This window comes from Coenobita brevimanus, chromosome 75 (assembly GCF_032717465.1).
Source record: "Coenobita brevimanus isolate Jiangsu-jjx chromosome 75, ASM3271746v2, whole genome shotgun sequence".
Lineage (NCBI taxonomy): Eukaryota > Metazoa > Arthropoda > Malacostraca > Decapoda > Coenobitidae > Coenobita > Coenobita brevimanus.
In genome coordinates, this window is record NC_137028.1 from 3261117 (window position 1) to 3287555 (window position 26439).

At 41.0% G+C, this 26439-nt stretch overlaps 1 protein-coding gene across 1 annotated transcript in view; it reads right to left on the reverse strand.

The window, feature by feature from the left end:
- Positions 1-26439, reverse strand: part of LOC145408021 (dynein axonemal heavy chain 7-like) — a 152696-nt gene that overhangs the window by 67344 nt on the left and 58913 nt on the right. Inside the window, exons 28-38 of the mRNA XM_080278821.1 lie at positions 21560-21739; positions 21196-21361; positions 20392-20618; positions 16224-16358; positions 12822-12973; positions 11944-12118; positions 11498-11727; positions 10358-10554; positions 5674-5875; positions 4195-4369; positions 1065-1231 (exon numbers count right to left, since the gene is read on the reverse strand). Coding sequence (XP_080134947.1) covers positions 1065-1231; positions 4195-4369; positions 5674-5875; positions 10358-10554; positions 11498-11727; positions 11944-12118; positions 12822-12973; positions 16224-16358; positions 20392-20618; positions 21196-21361; positions 21560-21739 — 2006 coding nt within the window. The remainder of the gene's footprint in view (positions 1-1064; positions 1232-4194; positions 4370-5673; positions 5876-10357; positions 10555-11497; positions 11728-11943; positions 12119-12821; positions 12974-16223; positions 16359-20391; positions 20619-21195; positions 21362-21559; positions 21740-26439) is intronic.

The window sequence follows — 26439 nt, forward strand, 5'->3', positions numbered from 1 at the left end:
TGGGTGTACATTTATTTCCACCAGCTAAATGGTGTCTAATATGCAAAATTTCCAATATGCGACGCATTTTGTCAACCATATTATTGCATACTGGGAGACCCCACTGGTTGTTTATGTTTATATACACTGTATTATTTCTGTCTTTAGTATAACTGTACTGTAATACTGGGCCACTTCAATTTTTCTTGCTATAAATTTAATTATATATATATATATATATATATATATATATATATATATATATATATACATATATATATATATATATATATATATATATATATATATATATATATATACATATATATATACATATATATATATATATATATATTTATATATATATATATATATATATATATATATATGTCCAGCTCTGGGCATAGGCTTCACAGCCTGCTCTCATGGCCCAGTAGCCTTCCTACATATCATACACCTCTACATGTCACCACTTTGGCACTAACACCCACCATCCATACTGGATACATGCTAGGGCTGTCTCATGCAGGACTGGCGTACTAGTATTAGCGGGGGTATTATTACAACATGTCAGCGGGTCTTCTGGTAGATCAGTAAAGTCTGATTTTAAGAAATCCAAATTCTTAAACCCCCAGCTGGGATTTGAACCTGGGTCCGGTAGGACTGCAGGCCACCTCTCTACCGACTGAGCCACTGCCTCCCCCAAGGGGACTTGAATTATATTCTGTATGTCTTTGATGTGAGGTAATGTTTGTAGGATGTAAAAGTTTGGATGGAGGAGGAATGAGGTCTTGTATCAGTTATGTCGTGTGAGGTCTAGTATTTAGGTATTTATTTGACTTACATTGCTTTAGCTTATACAAAATGTTTTCTTATGTCCTCAAACTCACATACATGCATGTACTAAAGTCATACACCAACAGATTCATCTGATACCGTATCGGCAGTTGGAACCACATGAAATTTACTTACATGTTATGTGAATGATCATGGCACCTAACTGATGAATCATGTAACAAGCTGAACTAAAATAGCTTTGGGTAACTCCTGTCATGCTAATCATAACAAATGGACTGGGTGCTGACCATGCTTTATGTGTGATGGCCTCCCTGAGTGCCTCGTGTAATGGGCGGGCATGGTACTGGTCAGCTGCTGCGAGGTGTAGGTCATCCACCCAGGCTATTATACGTCGCCCACCCTTACCCCCCCACCGTCCACTGCATCTCAACTCAAACCTCTGGCTAACCACACTCTGAATAAAACAAATACAGCAGTGGATAATGACTCTGATTATTCTCATTTTTATAACAGAAGGAGCATATATTCATATCTATTTCAGTTCCCATCTATTTAATTTAAGGAATTTTAAAATGCATCACATAATTCTACAAAGTGAAATCATATAATGCAGAGTAAAAATGGGTGGATGTGAAAGGTAATGGAGGTTTGAAATACACTATACCGATATGCATCAACTTATAAAGAAGAAAATTTTGATGGAGCACAGAAAAATGGTAGGATGATATACAGTCATCCCTCATTTTTTATGGTTGTTAGGGAGCTGAGATACCACAAACAGCAAACACCCATGAATCATAAAACTTAATTATGGGACTGCCTAGAAAAACTCTTTGTAGTGCACCCAAACATCATTAGACATTAGAATCTACTTGTTTAATGTGCAGAGCCTCCCAAATATTAGAGAGAAAAGCATAAATCACAAATGATTAAATGGGGGGAATGACTGATTATGCAAGGAAGGATGTCTGGTAGTCCAAGAAGGTTGATATATATTTGTAAATGAGTTTATGAGAAAGCAAAGGATGGAAGGTGATGATGCAAAAGTAATTGACAAGTGATCAAAGATACAATAAAGCTTATGACAAGGCCTGGCACCCCTTTATTACCTTAGTATGTCAATGTGATGACTGTCCATCAAGAGTATGTTAAGTACATCTAAAGAGGAAAAAGCAGATGTTTTTGTCTCTGAGGTGGAACCAGAATTTCAAATGCTTGAATAATGCATCCGTGGCCAATTTCACTGGTTATGTTGTCTGATACAGTAGTTCTCCTATTTTTGTGCTTTCTCTTTCTTTATTTTTGGATCTTACAATATCTCATCTTTAGGGTAGGAATTAGGACTGAAATTACAATAATCTTAAAAAAAAATAAAATCCATCTATCTATCAATAGCCAGATACTATAATCCTATAGGGGGTGACCATTTGACTTTGAGTTAGCTGTTTTATGGGAAGGGGCACTAACCTTCGCCAACCCACTTGTTGACACATAGAGAACACGTATAGTTTGGTTATATGGTTACCTCCCAGTGTTGCAAATGGTTTCCTGGCTTACAAGAAAACCATTAGACTTGCCACTCAATGTAAAGCTACCTGAAAAGAAAGGAAGTGTAATAAAAAGTGACAGAAGAGATGGGAGATACAGGAAGACAGGAGGGTAGACACAGAAAGAGAATGATAAAGGTGAAGGAAGGAGTAGGTAGCACTACATCAAGTGAGTGGATGATGGTTGCCACCACCTACCATAATAAATCAAATAATGGTGAACATGTCCTCCTCAGGATCTGAAATTCTGAGTTTTGCATCAAAACTTCATTCATTAAAATGGACTGGAAGCTAAATGTCAACTAGAGTAACCTCTCCATGGCTATGGGTCCGGAATTTTCTGTGCACCCCAGGCTGATGTAGAGGCCATTTTCTGAAGTTTCGAAAATTGATTTTTTTTTTCTTGCCACATTGAAGAGAAAGTTCAGACACATCCAACAGTGCAAATCCCAGCTTTCTAGACCCATTGTGTGGCTTTCAATGGAGTGCAAAAGTTGCAGAAATATCGGCAACCAATATCCACCGCCGAGAAGTACTGCCGCAGTGCAATTTTGCAGGTGTTGTTATAATTGTTTTTAGGTGTTCTTGTCATTTTTTTAATCATTTTTTTACCCCCCGAAACAATGTGAATGGTCCTGAAATGTCGTGCATATATGAGAGATGATGATATCGAATGATTTCAGTACACAATATGTTAGGAATGGCTGGAAAAAAAATTATTATGAATATTTCTTCACCTTTTTTATATAAAATATGTTTATGGTAGTTTTGAGTTAATTTTATGTTATCGTTGTGCCCATGCTTGGAAAAAGGAGTGAAAGGGTTGAATTTTCAGTCCTAAATGAGAAAACTGCTTGTCCTCTGAGGCTAGGCTCTCCCACGGGAGGTGAAAGTGGAGGGTCAGATCCGATTAGCAACACAGAAGTTGAGGTGCAACTTCCAGCTCCCACACTAAGTGCTTGGCTAAAAATTGAATTGTAATGCAGTTTCAAAACTATATAATGTGTCTAATTATTAAGAATACAGAGACAAAGCAGAAATAAATACGGTTGCAGATGGAGGAAAATGTATTTTTTCCGTAAGAACACGTTAATCTTTCTCTATAATTTTACTTTGTTATTTTCACAATATATGTTGCTGTCTCGTAAACAGGATGGTTGTGTGTGTTTTGCAAGGGAGGAAAAAGATGATATTTTCTGTCTGCGTCGAGATAATGGGTGTAACTACAGTATGTGTTTTTAGGTATGGCCACAAGCGAAAAAATCGTACATCCACTTGTCACGGCAGCAGGTGGTGAACTGACAGATATGTGAGAGAGTGAACTGAAGGTCAGTCTCATGTCCCAGATGTTTGTTTACAACCTGAAAGTTTTCTACAAGTTGCACTGCATCGAATGATCCAACCCATTACAACAAACCTGAGGAAATAGGTAAAGGTACCAGGACAAAAATGTATTTTTCACTTAATATCATGCCTTTTTTGTTTGTGCCTGTATTAATTCATAATCATAAACAGGTGTTTTGCAAGAGAGGACAAAGATGATATTTTCTACTTGGGTCAAGATAATGGGTGTAGTTGTGCTTGTTTAGGCATGACCAGGAACAAAAAAAATCCAAAATCCACTCATCACAGCAGCAGGCTCTGAACTGCTTGATGGGGTGTATGGGAGTGTAGTGTAGGTCAGTCTGAGGACGTTCAGAACGTTCATTTACTTCCCCAAAATTTTTGCAGTTTTTTACAGGCTGCACTCAAACGACGCCTGTGGCCATTTATCGGCTAAACTTCATTTGACACTGGCAGCCATGGAGGGGTTAATGGAACATAATGAGCAGAGACAAGACTTGAAAGACGAAGGTGGAGTGTAACTAACCTTAAGAGTATGTGCAGTAGCTGCTGGTGTGACTGGAAGGGTGAGGGCATCAACATCGGTGGTGGACAGTTGCTGAAGGTAGTGGTGTATAGTCATCCGCCGCCCACTCCATCCCTCCCCTGCCACTAGCACTGCACTGGTTCCTCGCCCACACACGTCCACCAGGTACTCTAGTCTGACAACACATCCCATAAGACACATAAAATATCTGAGTCATATTATTATCAACATATGAGAAGGTAATATCTCCACAGGGTATGGAAAGAATACTGGTACTACTACCCTCATATTCCCTGCATGTTTTAAGACATAACAAAAACAAGGGGAAGTAATGTGAGCTAGGATGAAAATGGAATAAAGACATCATAGGAAGAGAAGTCCAAGGATAGATCAAGATATAATTTGAAAACAAAACTGATGAATGAAAATAACTGATGCAGATCAGTATTAAACAATGAGCTTTGTGCTGAATGAAGATGGAATGCGGTGCTTAAGAATGTGACAATGGCACAAGTGAAGCATGCGCTCAAGTGGTTGAATGATGCAAAAACAGCAAGTACTGATGGGGCATATGCGGAAATTATAAAAATGTAGCGGAAAGAATGCAAAGAACTTAAGGCATGAAATATGCCAGAAACAACAGAAATACTGTTTAACATTGGATTGAAAAATTGCTGTGACTGTACATACATTCATACATTCATCGTCTAATCCTGTGTTGCCCCATGAGGAACATAGGAGCCCAGGACTAGGCTATTAGGTCCTGACTTTTAAGATGAGAGTGACTAGCCTCACTCATCCCTAAGTGTCTTTACGTGAGCAATAAACCCCAACCACCCCTTGGATATAAACCTACACAGACACAATCCGGCTGGAGCGCCTTAATTACCCACTAAGCCAGCAAGTGCCATGGTTTGGCTATATGGTTACCACCCAGCATAGTAAATGGTTTCCTGGTGTACAGAAAACCATTTGGCTTGTCACTCAGTGCAGTCACTCACAGATGGAAGAAAATGGAAAGAAAGAAGGGATGAAAGACAGAAGAGGAAGGAAGAAAAGAAGGAAGGAAGAAAGGATAGGGCAGTCACCCGAGAGCAGCACTACATACAGTAGAGTAGGTAGATGGTGAGTGCCCCCACCTACCACTGTGACTGTACCTCTGTACAAAAGTAAAGTTGACTGAAATAAATGTAATAACTATTGTGTTATTAAATATATATATGTGGAATATTACAGCAGCAGTTACAACCCCAGGAACAGCTGGATGTGATCCCAGTGGACTGTAGAGAACCATCCTTATCCGCCCGGGTTGGTACCCAGATTTTTTTTTTCCCTGGCATAGTCTTCAGGTACCTAAGGTGAACTGCTCCAAGACTGAATAATATAATCATCTCTAATGACTCCTAAAGCACTACACTTTGGGTCTGACTTACATAAAAGTAAGTTAATAAAGTGGTATTCATTTTATAATGACCTTACCTGGCAGATTCAGTGGTGGGAATAAGAAGAGTAGAGATTTTGGTTGTCTCTGGGATCTCAGCATGCTTGATGATATCAGTCCATGGGCGCCAAAATGATCGCTGTTTTGGATCAAACATCACATCAAATACACTGCCCTCAACTGGGTATGGACAACCAATCTGCCCGATGGAACTAGGTGTTGGATGATCGCCAAGATACCCTGGAAAAAAAAAAAAAAGGGTGAAACCTAAGGTATTTCAAAGTTATATCTGATTCTGCAAAATGTACATATATATATATATATATATATATATATATATATATATATATATATATATATATATGTGTGTGTGTGTGGGTGTATTTTAACCCCTAGGGTACGCATTCTCCAGCCTTGACTACCCCCAGGATGCTAAAACAGGCCTATTTTTTTTACTTCCTCAAAGGTTAAAAGTTTTATGCCCGATTTATAGAGCCTGAATCAACACACCTGAAAACACAAAACCCCACCTTCCTAGACCCAATAGTTATCGAGCTATGGCCCGTCAAAGTTGGTAATAGTTACCCATCACGGCCCCGCCAAGAAAGAAAATATGCTGCTCGCACCTGTTTTCTTCACAAAAATACGTACATAAATCACCAAAGTCAATTTTTTTTTGGTGTGTACAGATGTTAAAAACCATTGTAATGTAGTTAGAAAAAAATAAAATGGTGACAAACCCCTCCAATGAATATGATAAATAGTAAAAATTATCCTCCCCTCCTCTCCTCTTCCCATAACTCCAATCCCCTCCTTCCCCTTCCCTCCTCTCCCCTCCCCCTTTCCCCTCCCCCCTCCCCTCCCTGCCAAGCTGTAAAATCTAGCTAGGGAAAATGGTCATCAACCCTCCCCCCCAATAAAAATATGATAAATAGTAAAAATTATCCTCCCCTCCTCTCCCCTCCCCATACCTCCAGTCCCCTCCCTTCCTTTCCCTTCCCTTCCCTCCTCTCTCCTCTCCTTCCCTTCCCTCCCAATGCCTAACCTCCCCTCCCCCCTTTCCACTCTGCCCTCCCCTCCCCTCCGAGCTGTCAAATCCAGCTAGGGAAAATAAAATTTCTTTTTCGAGTGGGTTTCGAATAAAGACAGCTAAAATAATTGTGGTGTGCATATATGTATGCAAAGACATGAATATTTACAGGTAATGATTCAAAAACACACACCATAAAGCGTAAAAAATGCGCAAAATATTCGAAGCCGGGGAGGTAAAGATACTGGGTGCTAGGGGGTGGGGGTGGGGGTGGGGGTGGTGGTGGGAGGTGGTAAGGCCAGGAGGGGGTGTATGGGGATGGAAAGATGGGAGGAGACCACCACCAGACACAAAGGAATGGCCCCAATCGAGTACAGGGACATGGAGGAAGGGTAGGGGGGAAATACCCTCCCCCCAGATGACTGGGGGGATCCACATGAGAGGGGGAGGGATGCATGAGGAGGGGGTGGGAGGGGTGGTGGTGGTGGTAAGAACTGTGGGAGGTAGGGTAGTAACAAGGTAGTGGGGTAGAGGGACGTGGTGAAAGGGAGGTGGGGGGATACACCCCGCACCGCCTGGGTACAGGCCTGGGTCCCCCTTCCGGTGTGTCCAACACTTAGTTCTGATCGGTTAGAAGCCATCTGCATCACAGCCGGGGTGTAGCCAGCTGCCACCAGTTTTTTGTGGATGTTACACGATCGGCGTTGCTCGTCCTTTTAAGAAATTGCGTAAAATGCTCGATCGACGAGCTTAGTACTTTAGAGGTTAATTTGGTGAGTTTCGAACACACGGTAACATAGCATCAGAAGCCACAGTTGGGAACGCTGCAGACCACACTAAATAACATTGCCAGCTAACCAATGTACAACGTCAAAATGCCAACCAAGCCTCACCTCACATCCCACACTGCTGCCAACCAATGTAATAACTGAAATGAAACTTAACAAATTAATTACTTGGTCTGGCCGAGATTCAATCTCAGGCCCTCGCACTCCAAACGCGTGCACATTATCACTGAGCCAAAGAGATGACCCCCACTTTGCCTCTGGGCAGCGTGGGCATTTATAGACCCCATTACGTACAGTACCCTCGTGTCCAACATGGTAATATTGTCATGCATGGGTCCCTTGTTGGACCCAAAATGTGTTGGACAAACAACAGAGCTTATTGGGAAAAATGAATTATGTCAGCAACCCTAGGAAAAGTCACCCTAAATACGTGCCATATACCTATACATATATTGGTACTACTGTAATTATAATAAATGGTACTGTACCATGAATGATAACTAACCTTTTAGGACAGTGTTGGTGGGCTTGCTGGGAATGGAAGGTGATATCCGAGGCTGTAGGTAGTCTGGGAAAATAGCAGTTTTGGGCCACTCCTTGCCTCTGCCTCATGTATTGTGGGCTAAACTCGCACATTCAGAGTTTTATGGTTATGATTTTGGTCACTCATGTACTATGCGATTCATGCATTGTGATCACGTGTATTGTGCAAGCCCAGTGTATATTCATTCATTCATTCATCATCTAATCCAGTGTTGCCCCATGAGGAGCGTAGGAGCTCGGGGCTAGGCAAGTTGGTCCTAGTAGTTTACATGAGCCTGACCAGCCTCACTCATCCCCGAGTGGCATTACATAAGCAATAAACCCCTTGGATATGAACCTGTGCTGGGTCAATCCAACTTATATATCTGTCTATCTATCTATTGCCAGATGCCTTAATCCCATAAGGGGTGGCCACAAACAAATCACCTCCATGTCGTCCTGTTCCCCGCCATTTCACGCCCTGCTCCCAGCTCACTCCCCCCTTTCTCTTATACCTCTCCATCCCTCCATCTCATCCTTGGCCTTCCCTTCCCTCTCCCTCCCTCCACCTCACTCACATACACTCTTCTCATCAGTCTCTCACTCTCCATCCTCTCCACATGTCCAAACCACCTCAATGTATTTCTTCTGACACTTCCTATCATATCCACATCCACAGCACAGTGCTCCTTCACTTCCTTATTTGTCAGTCTGTCTCTCCATGTGACTCCATATGCTCCTGTCATATAATGCACACACACACACACACACACACACACACACACACACACACACACACACACACACACACACACACACACACACACACACACACACACACACACACACACACACACACACACACACACACACACACACACACACACACACACACACACACACACACACACACACACACACACACACACACACACACACACACACACACACACACACAAATATATATACACAGTATGATACATGTTGGTGGGGGCACTCACGATCCACTCACTCAATGTAGTGCTGATCTTGGGTGCCTGCCCATTCCTCTCTACCTTCCTTCTTTCCATCCTTCTTCTTTTGTCTTATCTTCCTTCATTCTTTCCTCTTCCTTCTGTCCATGGGTGGCTCTGCACTGAGTGACAAGCCAAATGGTTTCCTATACACCAGGAAACCATTTACTACACTGAGTGGTAACCATATAACCAAGTTATGGTCCTTGGTGGTTTAAAGGGCAATTAATGCACTCCAATCAGATTGGGTTGGTGCAGGTTTATATCCAAGGGGTGGTTGGAGTCACTGCTCACATAATAACATTCAGGGATGACTGAGACTGGTCACTCTCATCTTAATTGTCAGGACCAACTTGCCTAACCCTGGGCTCCTACATGCCTCATGGGGTAACACTGGATTAGATGATGAATGAATGATGATACATGGACCGAGAATTTAGAATAATCAACACTGCCATGTTCTGTTTTATGATAAACTTTGAAGCTCGCTGCACCCATGGGTACATTAAGCTCTTTGGTCAAAGGTACAGTAGTTTTTCAAACCATAATTATTCTGAAACCAACAGTTTACAGTCTACTGATACTTTTTTTTTCAGATACATAAAAGCACTGAATTATCTGAGCTGTAGCTGTGTTGGTACTGAAGCAGAGAAGGGAGATGGTCACATCATAGCCATCATCATGGGCCAAAGCTAGTAGAGGAGGTAGGATTGGTAAGTCAAGGGGGAAATGGTTGAAAAGTGAGGGTGAGAGGTGTTAGAACTGTGGAGCCTCAACTGAGAGGTATTCTGAATTTGGATCTTTAATTCTGATTACAGAAGTACTTAGGGTTCCCCACCTGAGCTGAAGCTGCCTAGCTAATTCTTGTCACTGTTTTGCAGATTTATTCAAGGCTTTGTTGTCCAGTTTCTGTGTCAAAACCTGTGTGTTGACTGTTGTCAGCTTGGTTCTTAATGCAAGGAGAGGAAGGAACTTCTTATTTAAAGCCATCCAAGATGTGCCTTGGTTGAAATCTACATTAGGAATTAGAAGGAGGAATGCGCAAGGGTGATATTTTCAAGGATTAGTGATTCCAGGACTTTGGATGGAGTGCAGAACAGGTTCACTGGCCTATATAATAGTGGTTCAATGAGTAGTTTGCCTGACTTAAGTAATGGTAGGGTGAATATTTTCATCCATATAATGGACCCAGCTGCAGGCAAATGAGTTCCATTTTAGAAGTGATAGGGGATGTGTGGATTAAGTACTGTATTGCTAAGATATAGACAATGGGGTAACTTCAGCCTGCAGTTTACCAGGTTTATGTTCACATGAATGTGGGGCTAGGTGCATCAGGAAAAAAAAACAAAAACAGAAAGCTCAGACATACCCATTACCAGCTTTCTGTAGAAGTCATTGAAAATTTCCTTGGACTGGGGAGTAACTGCACCAGCAATGGACCAAGTGAGAGAAAAACAGAACGCTGCTGTAGTCCATGTCAGTCCTAACTTGGCACTGTCCTTCTGTGAGAGAGTGGCATCTTGCAGGACATCATCAATAATGGTGGATGTGAGAGGGAACACTGACCTGAAACAGAAAAACATGTGGATGTGAATGAGAAGACTGACCTGAAAACAAAAAGTCTCTATTTCCCTGAGTATGCTATCCATGCAATCACTAGATGCATAATATGTTACCCTCTCCAGGATTAATATATGTACTAACTGAGCAGTCAAGCAAAAACTGATTGAGGATATGTCCAGCATAATAAAATGTTTCTTACATTTCATCATCAGTTTTATACATTCATCTCAAATCAATAAATAAATAAATAAAAGCACACCACTTTTCATGACTGGCTTGGAAATGAAGCTCCATTAAAACCTTTAGGTGAGAAGTTTTATCATGTCTGCCATCTCAGAGAATTCTTTCACCTGAGGCAAACCAGTTGTCCTCAGCAGTGCATAAACATTATTATTATTATTATTTTTTTTTTTCCAGTGTTGCACTATGGTGGTGGTAGGTGGTGGCAACCATCATCCACTCACTTGACGTAGCGCTGCCTACTTCTTTGTTTGTCTTTATCATTCCTTTTCTGTGTCTGCCCTCCTCTCATCCTATTTCTCCCATCATTCCTGTAATGTTTTATTACTCTTCTTTCCTTTTCAGGTGGCTTTACATTGAGTGACAAGTCTAATGGTTTCCTGTAGGCCAGGAAACCATTTACAGTACTGGGTAGTAACCATATACCCAATATACATGTGTTCCCTTCCTGTCAACACGTGTGAGTTGGTAGAGGGTTAGTGCCCCTCCCTGTAAAACAACTAACTCAAAGACAAACAGCTACCCATTATGGGACTGTGGCATCTGACTATATATAGACAGGTAGATGCACTATGTTTCATATGCATTCACTTGTTATGATTATTTTACCATGTTTTCCCTTAACTGTACAGAATGAATTTTTGTAACAAGCATCTCCCCTTATCCTTAACAATATATTTTACAACATACATAAGTTTTGCTTTACCTGATAAGAGAAATATCCGTGAGGGGTAGTACGTAGCGGCAGTGTTGCTTCACAAAGGCAAGTGTTGGTGGGATGAGCCAGTTGGCCAGATCTCTAAGAAGATCACCATACTGAGACCACCAAATGTGACTAGAGTGGGTGTGAAGCCAACAGTGCAGCAGGGCAGGCCAGGACACTGAGCTCTGTCCGACATACACCATCCCACACCGAGAAACAGTCGCAGGAGATGCCTAACAACACAACAGGTGGCTTCAAGTCAGTCAGTTTATGTGCTCATGTTCTAGGATTGGCTGTGGTACTGCTGAAGGTCTGATTCTGCCTGTTTAATTTTCACCAGTGACAAAATTTTGAGTAATGGTCATATAGGTATGCAGTTACATTAAAAATGTATGATGTGTTGACACACAATTCCATATTGGTTAACTGGAGACAAAATATAATCTTACCTGAGATAAATCCAGAACTTCAAATATGATGGCCATATCTGCAGAAAGAGGGAGGGTTTCACCAGAGGGTAGACATAGTTTGCGTGAGTCATCCAGAGCTGTATTAAGGTTTTCAACCCATGATGCATCAGTTGGTCCATCCAGAACAATCCACTGTCGTAAATCTCGTCCTTGCCTATATAATACATTATGTATGATGTACACACAATATACACAAGCATGTTTGGGTATCTGTTTATGTACACATGCTGAACACACACATATATATAAACACACAATCAGGGTCTTAAGTTCAGTCAACTCCCTTTCCCTTCTCATCCTTCTCCAGGTATAAATGGTGATCATTATTGTATTGTGCATGAAGAAGTTATTCAATATCCCTAAGCCTGTCCCAGCACAAACCACTATGGTACCATTTCTATCCACTTCACTAGGTAAGAAATTAATTATCCCTCAGCCTCTCCCAGCACACTACCCCTAGGGAGGGGGGAGGGGGGAAAGAATACTTCCCAGTATCCTTGCTTGCTGTAAGAGGCAACTAAAAGGGGCCTTTTAGTCTCCCATCTTTTTCTCCTTACTGTCCTTTTCCTTTCTATCCTACCTTTCTTCTTGATATTTCCATGTTTCTTCCAGTCTTTATTTTTCCTCTATTCTTATCAGGTTAGGCATTTGGTTTCATGACATGAATAGTATAAGGACTTCTTTTGGCATCCCATACCCTTCACCTTATCTATGATCTCCTCTTTAGTTTCTAATTATTCTCTGCCATGTTCTCCCTTCAAATCATAACATAGTGCCATATGTTCATATCTATCTGACCCATTCACTCACTCTTCCATCACACAAGTCACCAAAATTTGATAATGACATGAACCCACCTGATAACTTTTGCTACTAGCCCATCTGACCACTCCCGAGATAACTGGTTCAAAGAGCCGATCAATTGTGCTGGTGTCACAGTCTTGGGGTTCAGGACTTCAATGTTGATTGGACAGTTACTGTCCAGCAGGCTCAGTGATTTAGCAAGAGTCTGGGGAAAATGTGGAGAATTTTTAAAGGTGGCCAAATCTCTCTAGGATTTGCAACAACACTTATCTGTATCATATGCATCAAAAGCAACCAGGGAATGGGGCATAAGTTAACGTATAAAGTAACATTATATTTCAACAGCAGATAATATTAACTGGGCATCATTGTTTTCGGCTACTGTATCTAACATACATCTGATAGATATTTCTCTTGGACCATGGGCCCTCCATATTCACATGGGATATGTAACAGACCCCTGCAAATAGTGAAATCCATGAATTTCTGGCATCACCAAAAAATGGCTCTTGCAATCACTGTATGTAATTGCATATAATGCTAAGTTATGCAGGCTCACTTGTTCTATATGCAGGTGATGAACTGGGAGCAAATAAATTTAGAAAACTATGGAACGCAAAAGAATATGGAAAATTTGTAGAGTGTGTACAGTAGGTGTTGGGTTAGGAAAACTAAAAATCAATGTGATGTTGCAAGGGTATCTACAGTATAAGTAAGATCAGTCCAGCTTGGGACTTTGAGAGTTGAAAGAGCAGAGGATGAAAAAAGAAAATTGGCTGGGGCAGATGCAACAAAACAGTACCAATGAAAGTAAGGGGGAATGTACTGAAAGTAGAAACTGTTATGGCCTTCATACCAATGGCGTATATAGGTCCGTGGAACGGGGGGGGCCACAGGGGTGAATCCAGAATTTTGTCAAGGGGAGGGGGAAGCGAGCAAAGCGAGCCTCTACAGGGGGGGTCTGGTGGGGCGGTGTAAGCCGCCCCAGGAAATTTTTTGGAAATCAAGCACTATTAGGGGCATTTTGAGGCCTCAGGAGGGATACATTGCACTTATTTGATATTCAGTGGCAAAACAATATAAAGAAGTTTAAGTATCTTGGCTAAAACGAAAATGAGCTGTTTGAAAAATATTTAAATAGGGAATTCTACAGTACCTGGTATGTATACAGGTATAAAAAAAAAAAACTGGTAGATCATATGCAATTGTTGATTCCTACATTCCTGAAAGCTGCAGTGTTCATTTTTATATGAAACGTTTAAAAAATTAAACTAAAACTTGCATTAATGACTTAGAGAGAGAAAGAGTACTGTATATGAAACACTGAGCAAGTTAAACTATAACTCGCATGAATGAAGTTGAAAGAGAGAGAGAGAGAGCTTACTAAAGTCATGTGAAAGTTGATCATTTGAAATCAAGCAGCCTATTTCTACGGCTGAATTCATTGATTACCTGTATATGTATTTAGATCTGCAGATATGTAGGCCTACTGGGACAAAAGGGGGAAGCCATGGCCAAGTGGGACCCCCCCCTATATACGCCACTGCTACATACTGCTCTATATTATACCATCTTCATCATCACTATTATCTTAACCAGATTTCCTAAATAAATATGACATGGGGAGGTTCAACCTCCCTTATGACAGCTGGTATAGGCAGGTGAGTCACTACTTACCTCAGCCAGTGTATAAGTGGAAAAGGGAGTTCCTGCTCCCCACTCCCAACCTAATAAACACTTAATAAAACATACAGGAATATTTAGATATTATCTTCTTTCTATCCCCAGAGATTTCAGTGGTGTGGTTTTTATTTTTATAGTTTTACTAGAATTAACTGTGTGTATATATATATATATATATATATATATATATATATATATATACAGTCGGCGCAACGGAAGTCTGGACCCTCTAATTCGCACCATATATTTGGCAGGATCCAAGAAATATTGTAGGAAAATTCCTGTAGTCGGTGGATTTTTTTCTGGTGGCTTCTAGCAACTTTACAGGCTTACCACCACATGCTGTGAGATTATTAGCTCAGTGCCTGCCTGACTTTGGGTGGGAGAGCATATCAGATTTCCTTGTCCTGCGTGGCACTTGTTAATTTCAAAGCTCTCGTTTTCACACCCTCCTCTGCCTTAGTGAATCATTGGAGATGGGTCCGAAACCACTAACTGATGTAGAAAAAGCCCGAATTTTAACTATGAGAGAGGAAAATGTAAAAATTAAGGAGAGGCTTCAGTGCAGCAGTACGGCTGGGGATCTTGAAGTCTTTCTGAAGTCGATGCTGTATGGTTCTTTCAGACACATCTTTCAGTAATTCTGGGTACATATCTTTCAGCTATCTAGCAGTCAAATGTGGGTCTTTTATCACAGCTTGCTTCAGTCACCTGTCTGTAGTTGGTGATGTCTTCCTTTTAGATCCTAGCCTGTCTTTATGTTGGGGAATTGTGTTTTTTGGCAGGTGGCGGCCAGCAGCGAAGAGTGCCATAACGGTAGATTTTCCTCGCCCAGTTCGAATACAAATATCCTTAATTTTTACATTTTCCTCTCTCATAGTTAAAATTCGGGCTTTTTCTACATCAGTTAATGGCTTGGGACCCATCTCCAATGATTCACTAAGGCAGAGGAGGGTGTGAAAACGAGAGCTTTGAAATTAACAAGTGCCACGCAGGACAAGAAAATCTGACGTACTTTCTCATCCAAAGTCAGGCAGGCACTGAGCTCATAATCTCACAGCATTTGGTGGTAAGCCTATAAAGTTGCTAGAAGCCACCAGAAAAAAATCCACCAACTATAGGAATTTTCCTACAATATTTCTTGGACCCTACCAAATATATGGTGCAATTTAGAGGGTTCACACTTCCATTGCGCCGACCGTATATATATATATATATATATCCATCCATCATCCAATCCCACATTGCCCCATGAGAAGCGTAGGAGCCCGGGGCTAGGCAGTTGGTCCCGACATTTAAGATGAGAGTGATGAGCCTCACTCATCCCTGAGTGGCATGACATGAGCAATCAACCCCAACCATCCCTTGGATATAAACCTTCACCGGCTCAATCCAATTGGAGCACAATAATTACCCACTAAACCACCAGGTGCTGGTTACCACCCAGCGTAGTAAATGGTTTCCTGGTGTACAGGAAACCATTTGGTTTGTCACTCAGTGTAGAGTCACCCACAGGCAGAAGGAAGAGGAAAGAATGAAGGAAAGACAGAAGAGGGAATATAAAGTTACCCATCAGCAGAAGGATAAGGAAAGAATGAAGGAAAGGAAGACAGAAAAGGATCGAAGGAAAGAAGGATGGAGGAGAGGAAAGAGCAGACACCCGCCTGCAGCACTACATCGAGTAAGTGGATGGTGAGCGCCCCCACCTACCACATATATATATATATATATATATACTGATTTTATTATGTTACAAATGTTAGAATACAAACCTTAATTATAGTAGTCTTGGCAGTGCACGGTGGTCCCACAAGCATTATACCATGGCGCTCCCTCATGGTCTCATGCACTTGCAGCATCTTTGCCATGAATTCATCACTCAGCAGCAATCCATCTGATGCACATACCTGGCATCGCCAGTTGAAGTTTATGAAATATTTATTTTTTGCAAACATATCTACAAAATACCTCAGTATGTATCTACTGCATTTGCTAGTGCACTTAGCCCTCCTTATTCACAGGTTTGCTATCTGTGGGTACAATTATTCACAAGTGAATAATGTATTTCTGGTTAGTACTTGGATGGGTGACCGCCTGGAAACACCAGATGCTGTTGGCATAACGTTCTCCCTACTTGTCAAGTGGGGTTGGTGGAGGATTAGTGTCCCTCCCTGTAAAACAGTTAACTCTAAGCCCTTGGCCACCCCGTCTGGGATACATGGCGTCTGGCAATGAATGAATGAATGAATGAATAATGTATTGTTTTGTGTCAGAGATGGAAGAAAGATATAAGGATTGTGTGGGCAAGATTGAAAGTTGCACTACGAATGTGGGTGATTGTGTGTATATACAGTATGTGCCAACACAAAATTGTGCAAGTAGGCTGAAAAAAGAGTTCTGGACAAATGTGGAAGCATGCATGGAAAAGTTTGAAAGGAATGAGTGTTTTTGATTGGAGATTTGAATGAAAAAGTAGGGAATGTGAAGTTGGATGGAGTAGTTGGAGAGTGGGTTATGCCTGCAGAAGTGGATGAGAATGGCAGTGCTCTAATGGACATTTGTGCAATGAGGGGGTTGGTGATAGCCAATACCCTCTTTAGACACAAAATGATCCACAGGTATATGTGGCAGATGATGAGAAGGGTGGGTAGTGAACTGAATGAATGGAAATCAGTGATTGATTATGTGTGTGTGGATGATAGAATGAGAAGGTGTGTAATGGATGCAAGAGCATACTGAGGCTGGGGAGTGGACATTCTGACCACCACTTGGTGGTGGTGAAAGTCAAGGTTCAAATGAAATGGAGGAGTAGGAGAAGGGAAAGACAGGAGGAAGTAGTCCATACAAGGAGGGTAGAAAGGTTGCAAGAGGATGGAAAAATGGCAGAGTACAAGAGAGAAGTAAAGGAGCGATTGGATAAATATGGTTTGGAGCAGAAGGGGGACGTGGTAGGTGTATACAAGATATTCACAGAAGAAATCTGTGCAGCATGTGAGGTGGTGTGTAAAGTGAAGAGAAGAAGAAAAAGGGTGCATGGAAAAGCATGGTAGAATGAAGAGGTGAGGCAGGCTGTGGCACAAAAAAAGAGAGCACACAGTGAATGGATGAGAAACAGGGGTGTGGAGGAAGTTGGGAGACAGAAGAGAGTTATATGTAAAGAGGAAGAGATAGGTGAAGAGATTAGCGAGAGAGAGTAAGAAGAGAGTGGATGAGGACTTTGGAAGGAACTTGGGTTTAAAGTGGAGGGAAAGTAACAAAATGTTCTGGAAAGAGGTAAAGAGAGTTGGGCAGGGTGATAAAGAAGTAAGTCAGAGAATGAAATATAAAAAAGGTAAATTGTTAGTGGAGAAGGGAGGAAAATTGAGCAGATGGAGAGAACACCTTAAGGAATTGTTGAACTTGCAGTAGAGAATGAAAGTAATGCAAGTATAAGTCGCTGGGGAATGGATGGGAGAAGGAGCGACATGAGAAGAGAGGAAGAAAGCAGGATGGAAGTAGTGGAAGTAATGAAGAAAGTAAAAATGGGGAAAGCCCTAGGAATTGATGGAGTGTGTGTTGAAATGTTGAAGAATGGGGGAGAGATAATGGGGAAAGCCCTAGGAATCGATGGAGTGTGTGGTGAAATGTTGAAGAATGGGGGAGAGATAGTGGTAGAATGAATATGGAAGATGTGCAGATTGGCCTGAGAGGAAGGTAGAGTCCCAGATGATTGGAAGTCAGGTATAATTATTCCCCTGTACGAAGGAAAAGGGGAAAAGGAAGTGTGTGGTAATCACTGGGACACTTGTCTTTTTAGTGTAATAGGAAAAGTATATGGTAGGATACTTATTGACAGAATTAGGGAAATAACAAAGGAATTAGTTGGAAAAGAACAGGAAGGTTTTAGGAAGGGAAGAGGTTGTGTAGATCAGATATTCATTCTTAGGTCTTCTAAAGAAGGGAATGAAGTTGTATGCGACCTTCATGGATTTGGAGAAAGCATATGACAAGGTGGATAGACAAGTACTGAGAGTATATGGAGTAAATGGGAAGTTGTTGAATGCCGTGAAGAGTACATATGAGGGTGCCAAGGCTGCAGTGCATGTTGATAGTGAACTGAGTGAATTTTTCTGTTTGAATGCTGGATTGAAACAGGGATGTCATGTCCCCATGGTTGTTCAATTTGTATATAGATGGGGTTATAAAAGAGGTATATACAAGGTAGGGCAGATGTTGGAGAGATCCTAATAAGAGAGGGCAATGTGTGAAAACTCCCTGTACTGTTGTCTGCAGATGACACTGTGTTGTTAAGTGAAGACGATGAGGAACTGCAAGGCTTGGTCAATGAGTTTGGGAGAGTGTATACAAAACAGAATCTAAAGGTGAATGTAGGGAAGAGTAAAGTCATGGTCTTCAAGAGAAATTAAGCCACTGAATGTACAGTGAGGCTGCATGAGAAGGAAATGGAAAATGTGAGTGCATTCAAATACTTGGGTAGTGTGATGAGTAAGGATGGAAGTTTAGAGGGTGAAGTATTGAAAGGGTACAACAGGGAAGAAAGGTTGCTGCTTCCTTGAAAACAGTGATAAGGAACAGGGAAGTGAGCATGGAAGTAAAAAAGTCGCTGCATGGCAGTATTGTGATACCAACCCTAATGTATGGAAGTGAAGCTTGGACCTTGTTGGATGGACACAAGTCAAGAATGAGAGCAATGGAAATGAGTTATTTGAGAGAAGCATGTGGAGTTACATAGAGAGACAGACTGACAAATGAGGAAGTGAAGGAGCATTGTGGTGTAGATATGGATGTGATAGAAAGTGTTAGAAGTAATACACTTAGGTGGTTTGTGCATGTGGAGAGGATGGAGAGCGAGAGACTAATGAGGAGAGTGTATGCGAGTGAGGTGGAGGGGGTGAGAGGGAGGGGGAGGCTGAGGATGAGATGGAGGGATGGAGTGGAGAAGTATATGCGAGAGGGGGGGGTGAGCTGGGAGCAGGGCAGTGAAATGGCTTTGGACAGGGTGACATGGAAGCGATTTGTTTTTGGCGACCCTTTACGGGATTGAGGCATCTGGCAATAGATAGACAGATAGAATAAACGATCTCAAAATATACTTCCATAAGGTGTATTTTGATAAAGCTTAACAGCCTGTATTGTTAAACTTCTTCATATTACACTTTAAATAATGTATAACAATTTGCTCCCTACGTGTCAACATGTGGGTTGGTGGAGGGTTAGTGCTCCTCCCTGTAAAACAAATAACTCAGTCGAATGGCCACCCCTTACGGGATTGTGGCATCAGGCAATAGATAGATAGATAGATATATGTTTGGGGGCACTGCACACGGATTTTAAGTAATTGCATTCTTAATTTAGAACAGTAAGGGCTGTTGGGGGAACCACTAATTATTTGCATTTTTGCACTTTGCAGGCATCTAAAACCATGTCTCCTGTGAATATGGAAGGTAAGTTGTATACAGTACTGAAATATAATCAAGGTTGGGTCAAATAAATATAGTTCAGTATAGAAGACTTTAGAATAAAATCCTCCACTAACTGTTTAAAATATGACTTGATACTAACACATACTTTCCCTAGCACAGGTTGTACAGTCACTGTCCACTATCAATCTTCCCTGGCACTCCAGAACTACTCACTACATAATGCAGAGGGACAGTGACAATTCTCCCTTTCAGGTCTCCTATCCTTCCATCAAGCTGGTCTTAAAACCTATCATTCCCATCCACAACTCAGCCATTATAAGGTTCATAAGCAGTAATCAGCACCACTTTCACCATTCACTATGAGTGAATAGTTTTCTTTTATTTTGCCATTCACTGTTCATCAGCAAAGCAACTGCCTCCACTTCAGTCACATGTGAGAGAGAGAGAGAGAGAGAGAGAGAGAGAGAGAGAGAAACTGGTAGAATAATGCTTGTAACAGAATTTAAAGATAGCTCACTTTTTCAATGGACTGTGTTAGTGTGTCATTTGGCGGGCGAGGAGTAGGGGGTAACTCAACGAAGAAGTCAGCCAAAATGGTTTCAAACCTGTCGTAGTCATCAGCCACCAATTTAGGATGGTTAACTTCTCTAAGAGCCCGCAACACCACCTCAGTCTCTGACCACTCTGGGTGGGTGATGTGCAAGTGCTCTGTGGCTGTCAACACTGTTTTCACTGCTCTCATCCCTGCACCATGAAAAAAAGGATATAGGTAAAATTACTTTGACAGTTAACATAATGGTTTTACAACACAGGTGTTATGAAGGGACTTGATCAGACTTAGCACCTGTACACAGTAGTATGAGAAAGAATATTCAGATAAAGCATGTAGTACGAGAGGTACCTAACCCCTTTAATGTGGTGAAACATTTATTATATTTTTCACCTCCTCACATAATTTTATCAAGCTTTGATATCTCTTGTTGTGAGGCTGTATCAAACCATTTAGTCTGAAAAGTCTCCTGGAAATTATATAAAATTACAGGAGAAAGCTAGAATAAAATGAAAAATACATCACCAGAATGAAGGGTTTCATCTGATGATTCATGTAATATGAGAGACTTTAACAGATGAAGTATGTAGTGTTCTTGGTATCTGCCTGTAGATTGGAGCAGAGAAACTCTACATCACTATGTGTGATTTTTTGTATAATTTCATAAGAGGATAAAACAACAGTAGTTGTACACAAATAGTGGAAGAAAGAAGCTCAATGTATCTGTATTATCATAAATTCATTGCAGGACCAAAATCTGACTTGGCATACCAAAGTCATAGTGGTGGTGAGGGTGTAGCATGAGACTGGCATGCTTCATGACATGCACAATACAGGATGCCAAGGCATGTGAATGGAGGAACCCACACGCACACAGCCATACTTCTACAATCGAGTGGTAGTCCGCAACCATCATTGATACTGGCCTCAGCAAAAGCTGGAGAAAGTGAACATCCATAAAAATTAGATGAATAAAATCAGTACCAGAGTGCCATGTGAAGTACACTTATTTGGCCTGGAAACTACTTAAAGTATTTTACTTTTCAAAGAATACCTCATAGTACTGTACAATATTGGCAAAAATTATTCTAACTTCTCATAGCTAAATACTCAACCAAATAAGACTATAACTGACCTTGAGATTGTCAGGAAGAGCCACACGACCCCGATACTGTGGATTCATGGTGACTGCAATGAAGCCTTGGGGATTAAGGGTAAGGGGTCGACTTCCCTCTAAACTGAAAGTGTCTCGAGCCTCGCGTCTGACACTTACTAAAGTCAGGATCTGTTGGGCTGCCACACTTAAAACTCCAATCTGTCAAATGTAGTACATTAAATATATTGGTGAGAAAATCAGCATATGTGATTGCAATATGAAGAGCATGACTGTTAAACCTACTGACACTACATATGATTAAAATCAGCATTGCAGCACATGTAGGAATATACAGAGGTTAATGGGATTGGTTCAGTACTAATATGAGACAAAGAGCAAGTTATGTCACAGCACTGTAAAAAAAAAAAAAAAGCATATATATATATATGGGCAATAATTAGTGAATTATAAGAATGAACCTCAGAACAGGAGAGGGAGGTAAAGGAGTTGAGAAATAGGTTAGACAGCATCTGCTCATGCAGTGTTGACCAGGAGAGAAGGGTGTCTGTATATAAAAGCAGGTAATGAATTAGCCATGAGTGAAATAAAACAACTTAAATGGGAAAATTAGAGGCTGGAGGAGGAAAGGGACAAGATGAAATGTAAACTTGATGAGCATGAATCTAAAACTAAGATGCAAGAGAAACATATCAGGGAAATCCAAGAACATCGCAAGGGGTGGAAAAAAAACTCAGCAGGAAGAGAGAATAAGTCTTACAAAGATTTTAGAACAACAGAAAGAGGAAAACCAGGAAAAGGGGGAGAAGGAAGTGGTGAAGGTACTAAAAAGTAATGAATCACTTGTCAGAGATGCACCGGACAAGAAAAAATGCATGATTATCTCAGGTTTGAAAGAAAAAACGATGTCGGTGAGGTCAGAAAGAGAAAGGGAGAAACCGAGAAGGGTGAAGGAAATAGTGTCAATAGTTATGGAAGGAAAGGGAGAAGCTCAGGAGGAAATTGAAGAAGTGTTTAGGCTGAGTAAATTTGTGAAGGGAGGGGCATGGCCACTAAAAGTAAAATTTCAATCTCAGGTCACAGTGAATGAAATAATCAACATCAACAAGGCTTGGAAATTAGCAGATAAGGAAGGATTTAAAAATATCAGAATAAGGAGCTGAAGGGAGAACTAAAATAAAGAACTTGTTAAGGAAGCAACCAGAGAACAGAGGAAGAGAAGACAGAGTTCTATTGGAGAGTTATGTATCAAATTGAGGAAGTGGTACCGAAGGAGAGACGGAGAGAGAAGGACAAAATTTTTAAAAAATGCAAAAAGATTGAAAGTGGCATATGCTAATGTAGACTGGTCTAATCTCAGCAAGGCTAGAAACAGATGAGTTCTAGAGAGTAAATGAGCCAGACATTATGTGCTTCATAGAGACCAAGCTAAGAGAGAGTATTGAAATCCAAATGGGAGATGGGAAATACAAAATATGGAGAAGAGACAGAAAAGTAAAAACTGGAGGAGGAGTGATGATTGCAGTGAAAAACAGCCTAAATGTGAATAGTGTGGAACTGGGAGAAGGTATGGCTGAAATGATAAACATGGTAACAGAAACCAGAGAAACAAGTCAAGAGTGAGAGCAGTGGAAATGAGTTACTTGAGAGGAGCTTGTGGAGTTACATGGAAAGACAGACTGACAAATGAGGAAGTGAAGGAGCATTGTGGAGGTGACAGTGATAGGAAGCATTAGACAAAACACATTGAGGTGGTTTGGCCATGTGGATAGGATGGAGAGCAAGAGACTGATGAGGAAAGTGTATGTGAGTGAGGTAGAAGGGGGGAGAGGGAGGGGGAGGCCAAGGATGAAGTGAAGGAATGGAGTGGAGAGGTATATGAGAGAGGGAGGTGTGAGCTGGGAGAAAGGCAGTGAAATGCCGGGGGACAGGGCGACATGGAAACGGTTTATTTGTGGCCTCCCCTTACAGGATTAAGGCATCTGGCAGTAGATAGACGGTTAAACAGAAACCAAAGGGAAAAGCAAGAGAGATGTCACAGTAGCATATGTGCCCCCCAAGACAAGGGCATGGAATGAGGAGGAATATCAGATGCTGTCGAACATGGTTAGACACCTACAGAAAGTGACTGAGAAAAGTAACAATATAATCCTGATGGGTGACTTCAATTGTAAAGAGGTAAACTGGGAGGTGTGGGACTCAGGAAGTAGTGAAATTCGTGGGGCAGTATACTATTAAATGTTGCAATGGATAATGTAATGACCCAGTGGGTCAAAGAAGAGGCAAGATTTAGGGGGGATGACACACCAGCAAGACTAGATTTAATTCTAACCAAAGAACCTGATATAACTGAATCTCAGAAATATCTGTGTCCTATAGGAAAAAGTGATCATGTAGTGATAGAGTTCCAAATGACTGAAGGAAATGGGGAGACAAGAGATCTGCTATACAGGCATGGAAGATACAACTTTGGGAAAGCAATCTTTACTGGCCTGAGAACATTTTTCGAAGATGAGGACTGACAAGAATTCTGGGAAACAAGAGAGATGCAGAAGAAGTGGGATATCTTTCTAGACTTCTATAATATGGGTGCGGAAAAGTGTGTGCCAAAAGTTAGTGGGAAAGAGAACTGGAGAAATGACTGGTTCAACAAAAGGTGTATGAGAGCAAAAAAAAGAAAGGGATAAGGCATGGAACAGATGGAGAAAGAGAGGTAATGATAAAACAAAGGATGAATATTAAAGAACTAGAAATGAATATACAAGAATAAGTAGAGAGGAAGAAAAAAATTCAAAAAGGTATAGTTGACAAATGTAAGGGAAAACCTAAATTGTTTTACAGGTTTGTTAATGGCAAATTGAAACAAAAGGAAGGAATCAGCAAGCTGAAAGTAGAAGGAAATGTCTACAAAGATGCAGTTTTACATGCTGAAATAATGAACAAATGCTTCCAATCAGTCTTCACTAGTTACAAAGTGATTTTGTGGAGGAGGAGGGAGTGACTAGAAACATAATGTGAAAAGATGTAAAAGTTGGATGCAAGAAGTATGAAAATTACTGGAAACTCAAGGTGTGAAGAAAGCCCCAGGACCAGACGGGATCTCTAAATGGATACTAAAGGAATGCAGAGAACAGCTTTTTTTTTTTTTTTTTCTTTTCTAGTGCAAGAGAGAAGGAACCAAAGGCCAGGGGCCCACAAACCATTCCTTACAAGAAAAAAAAAAAAAAAAAAAAAAAAAAAATACAAAAGAGAACCAAATTCAAGATCCGTTCATTTTGAGATGCCTGGACACACTGGTGGATAAGATTCATGGTTTAATTGTGTGTTCTGTGGAAGAAGGGAAAGTGCCTCGGGAATGGAAGAGGGCCAGTGTGGTACCAATTTATAAGGGAGAGAACAAGGAATAGCCCCTGAATTATAGGCCAGTGTCCCTGACTAGCATTATTGCAGAATTGTGCAAGAGAATCCTGAAAGACAGATGGATAAAATATCTGGAGGGGATGGACATTTTGGCAGAAAGTCAGTTTAGATTCAGAAGTGGAAGGTCATATGTTTCCAACTTGATGAGCTTCTACTCAAGGACGATAGACATGCTACATGAGAGAGATAGTTGGGTGAATTGCGTTTATTTAGATTTGGAGAAAGCCTTTGACAAGGTACCCCACAAGCGACTAATGTGGAAATTGGAACACATAGGAGGACTGAAGGGGAACCTCTTAGAGTGGATGAGAGATTTCTTGAGAGACAGGCAAATGAGGACAGTAATAAAAGACAGAATGTTTGGATGGAGGGAAGTAACAAGTGGAGTCCCACTGGGCTCAGTGTTAGCCCCTGTAATGTTCGTGATTTACGTTAACGATAAGATAGATGGAATGAACAGTTATGCAAATGTGTTTGCTGTAGATGCAATGATCATGAGGAGAGTAGAAGTTGAAGAAGACTGTAAAATGCTGCACGAGGACCTGGATAGGATTCATGATTGAAGCCCGATGTGGGAAATGAAGTTCAGTGCAAAAAAATATAAAATATTGGAAATGGGTAAAAGTGCCAAGAGACCATCACTGAATTATTTGATGGGTAATGAACCAATCACAAAACCGAGAGATGAGAAGGACTTAGGAGTGCTGGTCCAGGATAATCCGTCACCTGAAAAACGTATTTAAAAGATAGGTAGAGAGACGTATAATCTCTTGACTAACATAAGAGTAGCAATTCATTACATGGATGCGGAGATAATGAAAAAATTTATAGTGGCCATGATCCACCCCAGGTTGGAATATGCAGCAGAAGTATGGTCCCCACATAAAAAGAAAAATATAAACAAGATCAAGAGAATGCAAAGAACAGCAACCAAGATTGTCCCTAGCCTGGCAGATCAGTCATACAGGAAAAGGCTGGAAAAACTTTACCTGCCTTCTTCAGAAGAAAGGAGAGAGAGAGAGAGAGAGGTGACATGATTGCAGTGTTCAGGGCCAGAATGGGAGTAGAAGAAATCGACAGAAAATATATGTTTGTATGGGGTGGGAGAGTAACAAGAGGATGTGGAATGAAACTTAAAAAGCCAAATTACTTGAAGGATATCAAGAGATATAGTTTTCTAAATAGATGCATAGACCTGTGGGATAGCCTGGACAAAGAGATTGTCCTGGCTAAAAACTTATCGAGTTCAAAGCAAAATTTTACATTGAGAAGAGACGGGACCCCATGAGCATAGCTCATTTCTTGTATATCACAACTAGGTAAGCTAGATAAATACACACACACACACACACACACAGAAAGCCTTGCACCCAGACCATGCCTACTCAGTCCCAGAGAAATCACCAAGTTTACACAGCTGTGTAGAATGTGATATTTGTGAATGACATATCTAATATGGCAGTAGCGAATGTGTTCAAGGA